Here is a 5,949-nt window from a genome sequence, read left to right as displayed (position 1 = left end):
AGGGTGTGGTCTAACAGGTTGCATTTTCAATTTGCTCATGTGTTTTACTTTCTCACAGCCTGGACTCATTCCATTCAGGACTGAGGGACCATTCTATCTGGTACCATTTCCCTAAGCACTTGTTGTTGGTCATTCACGCAACCGTCTTCCTAAGAGTGTTCCCAGAAGATTATCTTCATCGGGTTAAGCTAATTAGGTGAGAAAGAAAGAAGGAAAGGAAGAAAGGAAGGAAGAAAGGAAGAGGAAGGAAGAAAGAGAAAGAAAGAAAGAAAGAAAGAAAGAGAAAGAAAGAAAGAAAGCGAATTCTTGTGATCAAATGTTTTTGCAAGCCACAGCCCTACAAAGATTGCTCTGCCAGAGAACTTCCCAAGTAACATGCATATGAATCTTCAAGAAGAAGATAGAGTATGCACTTTTCCTACCCTTAATTAGCCACAAAATTTATTCCAGGCCATCTGAGGCAAGTAGGGCAGCATTTTAAGAAATGCTGATTTATTCTAGAAGAGAAGATAATACAACTTCTTATGGTAACTCCTTCTCAGAAGCATTTGAGAAGGCTAAGATCTTTGTCCTGTTAGAACTTGTCACAGTTGCCCTCTTGGATGGCAGTCATTCAAATAAGGTAAATAAATAAATTTTAGGAAAAGCAAGAAATGGATTCTATTTCTATGGAGCAATAGAATCAAATGAGACTCTGGTCACCTGAGATCAGACACTGCAATTCATAAAGTACTTTTATATCCACAATCTCACTTGATGATCTTTTCAACAGGCCTCCCAAGCAGGCTGATTTTATAGATGAAGACATGGTGGCTTCACAGCCAGAAAATGGACACACAGCAACAAAGAAAGAGCAAGAGAATTTAAAGCAATTCCAGAAACTTAGGTATTTTCCTCTTAGCTTCTAATCTTTCATACAGTTCATCCAATTTTCTTTTCCACGTAAGAAAAATTGGATTGATCAGTAATATCCAGAAAGAGTCGATGTGCTCTGAGCAGCAAAAGACTTGCAATTTTTCTTCTTTTAGAGCATCCTTAAGCAACTTGTTTCTCATGCTGTAGATCAAAGGATTCGGCACAGGGGTGATGAATGTGTAAACCACAGACACTACCCGGCCCCTCTCCGGAGAGTAGCTGGAGCTGGGGCACAGTAGATGAGGCTTCCACATCCATACTGGAGCACGACCACAGTCAGGTGGGAGGAGCAGGTGGAGAAGGCCTTTTGCCTCCCTTCTGCAGAGTGGATCTTCAGGATGGCAGCCACAATGAAGGCATAGGAGAGAGTGATAAACAGAAAGGGGATGGTGATGCTGACTATATAATTTGTGTGATAATTTAATGTTTACAGTTTTACTTATATTTCATTTTAATCTTATAACACCTTACTGGATATGTTGGTCAGTGTTTAACTCCTAAACTCTGCAGATGTGGAAACCACAATCACAGAGGTGAATTGATGTGTCCAGGTTTGCCCTACTAGTCAGTGCTGATCTGGGATTTTAAACCAAGACTTCTGACTTCATATTTCATCTCTTTCCATCAATGTGGGTGAAGAGAAAGAAGAGGACTTGGGTGTCAACAGGGATCCATCTAAAGCTGAGTTACAGCCTGCCTGATATTTTTAGCTAAAAAACAACGGAAAAATTTCTTAAGTAACTACCTCCTGCAAACTAGTTTGGCAGTTAGTTCAGGCTGGCATAACAAAGTGCCATAGACTGGGTGGCTGATAAACAACAGACATTTCTCACAGTTCAGGCTGGAAGTCTGAGATCAAGGTGCCAGCATGGTTGGGTGAGGGCCCTCTTCCAAGTCACAGGCTTCTCATTGTATCCTCATCTAATAGAAGGGGCTAGAGAGCTCTGTGGGATCTCTTTTGTAAGAGCACTAATCCTATTTATGAAGGCTTCACCCTAAGCACCTCCCAAAGGCCCTACCTCCTAATGCTATCACATTAGGAGTAAGATTTCAACATGAATTTTGAGATTCAGCGCATAACAGACCACTTCCTTCATCCAGCTAATGCCGCTAGGAGTCCCTGAAGTACACTCAGACCAATGAGTAAACACAATTAAATTCGAATATAAGGACATTATTTTGTACCGTTCAAATCTAATTCTACTGGAATCGCATTATGAACTGGAGCAGGCTAATGGATTTGTAATGAAGGAAAAGCAAACCTATCATGTCCAAATCTTATACACTAAGTATGAAACTTCTTGGCATACTTATTACTGGCAAACTTATTATTATTGCAGAATATATGTATTCCAACTCTTTGATAGAACCCAAACCAGGAACTTTCTCTTCTCCAATTCCTGTCAAGACCTTGGTCAAATAAGATAGCGTTTGTGGAGCACTTTCTAAAAGACACACTGGCCAACCAGGATTTAACAGTTTAGGTCCCTAAAATCAGAGGCTGTTTCATTTTATTGACTGCGATCTTCCCTTACAGAATTTCCTTAAGTGACTTGAACAACAATGTCACATCATCAGCTTTACATTGAGAATTAGCCCTAGAAAATTCATTTCATATTTACTGAATGTTGTAGTGGTTAAGGTCACAGCATCTGGAGTGAGACTCTGTCAGTACTTACTAGCTGTGTGATCTTGGGAAAATTACTTAACCTCCCTGAGTCTCAGTTCTTTATGTGTATAAAGGGGATAATAAAAGTACCTTCCTCATAAGATTTTGTGGGAATCAAGTGAGTAATATGTACTAAGCACTTAAAATCATGTCTGGCACATACTTCAATGCTCAATAAAGGGTAGCTAGCATTATTATTATAATTGCTGGTATGTTGTTAAATATGCTATATTCTCCTTTGAAAAGCTGTGGGAAAAGATTCTATTATATCTGAGATTTAACTCCAAAAAAAGCGTTAGATTTCTCCATATAGTAGTATATTATTATTATATGAACTCTGAAATTCTCAAATTTAATTATATTTTATTCTTTCCCTTGGCTACGAGGAAGCTCAGACACCCATAGTTGACCACTATATAAACTGCAGAGGCGCACGTGGTCTGCATTTCTACATAGCAATCTTACCACTGTATTCTTTATAATCCTGCCTGAATTTGTCCTGTATCCCAGTCTTCTTGACTACATGTTTTCAACTTTTGTCTTTGATGTATTTTTAAGCTGGTTCACCTCTTTTGTGGAAGAATAATGGGAATAGAATAAATTAAAAATAGTTAGAGAAGTAATTTACTAATTTCAACAAATAGCATTGCTATCAACAAAATATTTATCGAACCTCCACACTAGCACTGTTAAAAAGTACTTGCATGCTCCTTCACTTCTCAATGTTGCTGTCTTGTCAAAGGCCCCAAGGATTCTTGTCGTCAGGTTTCCACACTGTTTCCCCCATTTTTCCCCTTTCTTGTGTGTAGCACAATCAGATCCAGAACAGGGTGGTTTTATCATCTATCGCATTTGCAATATCAAGAAGACAATAGGATTCTTTTCTTTTTCTCTTATTAACAGGCAGATATCTTGGAAATATCCTACTCTCATTCCTCCACCAGCGTCCATACTAGCCCTGCTCTTTGCCTATTCTGGTTTTGGGATTCTCCCACAAGGATCACAGAAGCCAAACTCCTGTGACAAGCAGCAGCTGACTCTACCATTTTGGGAAGGGCTGATAAGGCCATTAGGAAGGCGGGACTTGAACAACTCCATGAAAGCTGTTCAATTGCAAGTGACTGAGGACTTCAAAGAAATGTATATATATCATGGCTTATTCTGTACTTCCCTAGTATATTTTTACACACCCATTACCTCATTTGACTGTCATTCCAACCTCTTGAGATAGGAGGGCTTGTGGTTATTTTTATCCCCTTTTTATGTAAAGGAAAGATCAGGGCTCAAGTTTGTGTCTCGATGCTAAGGCTAAGTATTTACTATGTGAACAGCACTGCGCCGGAAAATACAAAGAAAGAATAAACCATTTCTCCTGCCCCAAGGAGCCCTGTAGATTTATTATAGAGGTAATACGCAAACATATGAAACTCAGTTGTATAAAAAGAAGTATAATTTTGTGAAAAGAGAAGAATCAGTGTCAGAGTGGTCAGATGGATTTTATTAAGGCAGTGGGACTTGAACAGGCCTTACAAGAGAAAGGTCAAAGGATATTTGCATATGTGAATCCATTGCATTTGCATGCCTTCGGGGATGCAGCCCCTTAAAAAAGGTAACAGAAGGCATCCATTATATGAACTGCTGTCATCACTCTATCCATCCATTTGTTCACTGTTTTCTTCACTGACCTTCCTGTGCTGGTCCTTATTCTAAGCGCTATGATGAGAAAGGAGGCTGGTTAAGTAGGCAGGGGCTAATCCAGGGCTTCATCATTGGAATCTAATGAAAAGTGGAGGAATTAGTACTGATGAGCATTTCACCGGCCGGCTGACACAGTCATGGAGGTGGTCATCTCTCCATTCCTTCCTCTTTTCTTTTGAGTGTCCTGTCCTTCAGCTCATGCCCCTACTCCTGGCTTGGGGGATAGTTTTTCTAGGGAGGAATATTTCTGGCTTCCTGAACCAGCCCATTCTTGCCATACATCTCCTTACTGCATCTGTTACCTCTTGATTCCTTATGCTATAGATCAAGGGGTTCAGCACTGGTGAGAAAAAGGTGTAGACAACAGACACCACCCGGCCCTCTTCTGGGGAGTAGCTAGACCTTGTGCGAAGGTAGATAAGGGTGCAACACCCATACTGCAGAATAACCACTATGAGGTGGGAGGTACAGGTGGATCAGGCCCGGCGCTTTCCGTCAGCTGAATTCATCCTCAGGATGGTGGCCACAATGCAGGCATAAGAGAGACAGATAAGGAGGAAGGGGATGGCCACAGCGGCCACAAAGATGGCATAGAGAGCCGCCTCATGCACATGGGTGTCTGCACAGGACAGGCGCATAACTGCAGGCATGTCACAGAAGAAGTGGTAGATTTCATTGTGGCCACAGAATGGAAGGCGGCAGATGAGAATGGTCAAAGGCAGTGACAACAGGAATCCCAGCCCCAAAGAACCTAAAGTCATCTGCCTACAGAGCTGCCAACTCATGATGAGGTTGTAGTGCAGTGGATGGCAAATTGCCACATACCTGTCATAAGCCATCACAGCAAGCAAGACACAGTCAGACCCCCCAAGAAGGATGAAGAAGAACATCTGGGCCCCACAGCCAGGGAGAGAGATAAGCATCTTCCCCATGGAAAGGATGCTAACCAGAGTCAGGGGAGGAATGTTGGTAGAGTAGCCAATCTCCAGCATGGCCAGAGCAAAAAGAGAGAAGTACATTGGAGTATGGAGGGAGTGATCTCGCCAGACTGTGAGCCCAATGGTGGCATTTCCAAAGAGGCTTCCTAGGTACAAGATCAAGAAGGCCACAAATAGGAGGGAAGCCACTGCCGGGTCTGTTGAGAAGGGGCGGAAGTGGAAGTGCACCGCTCCTGTCTGGTTTTCCTCTTCCATTAGACCTGGTACGAGGAAGGAAGTCACAGGCAAAGTGGCTCCCCTGTGTCCTTGAGCCTGGAACAGCTGCAGCTATATTACAAACACAGTTTGCAGCCACTGAGTGCTCAGTCTCATTGCTTCCTTCAGAGTTCAGTTACTGTTATCTTGCCTCCCCCACTGCTTAATTGACTAGCTCTGTGACCTTGGAGAAGTTATGGACTTCAGCATTCTCATTTTAAACGTGGAAAGAGTGGAACACCTGCCTCAGAGTTCTGGTGAAAATTCAATGAGATCACCGGTCTGAAAGTGCCAAGCCTGATGCCAGGCATGCAGTAGGCTCTCAGTGGGGTTCCCTATCTTCCTATTTTCATTCTTTCCTTGATCTTTATTCCATCTTTTTAGAAGCAAACCCTCCCGATCACTCTCATGCCACTTCATGACTATGATTATCCAATCACTGCCATAACAGCTTAAAAGCACAAATTTATACAG

The 5,949-nt window shown here is 42.0% G+C and overlaps 1 protein-coding gene across 1 annotated transcript; it reads right to left on the bottom strand.

Moving 5' to 3' along the window:
• Positions 1 to 863: 863 nt before the first annotated feature.
• LOC103564928 (olfactory receptor 10V1-like) lies at positions 864 to 5,475 on the bottom strand. Its single transcript, XM_070566102.1, is given in 4 exon segments — positions 864 to 1,150; positions 1,153 to 1,314; positions 4,266 to 4,269; positions 4,864 to 5,475. Coding segments are annotated over 4 exon segments (1,065 nt in total).
• Positions 5,476 to 5,949: the final 474 nt, after the last annotated feature.

This window comes from Equus przewalskii, chromosome 11 (assembly GCF_037783145.1).
Source record: "Equus przewalskii isolate Varuska chromosome 11, EquPr2, whole genome shotgun sequence".
Classification (NCBI taxonomy): domain Eukaryota; kingdom Metazoa; phylum Chordata; class Mammalia; order Perissodactyla; family Equidae; genus Equus; species Equus przewalskii.
Note: the sequence above shows the minus strand (reverse complement) of the source record. Positions and strands in the feature narration are given on the sequence as shown.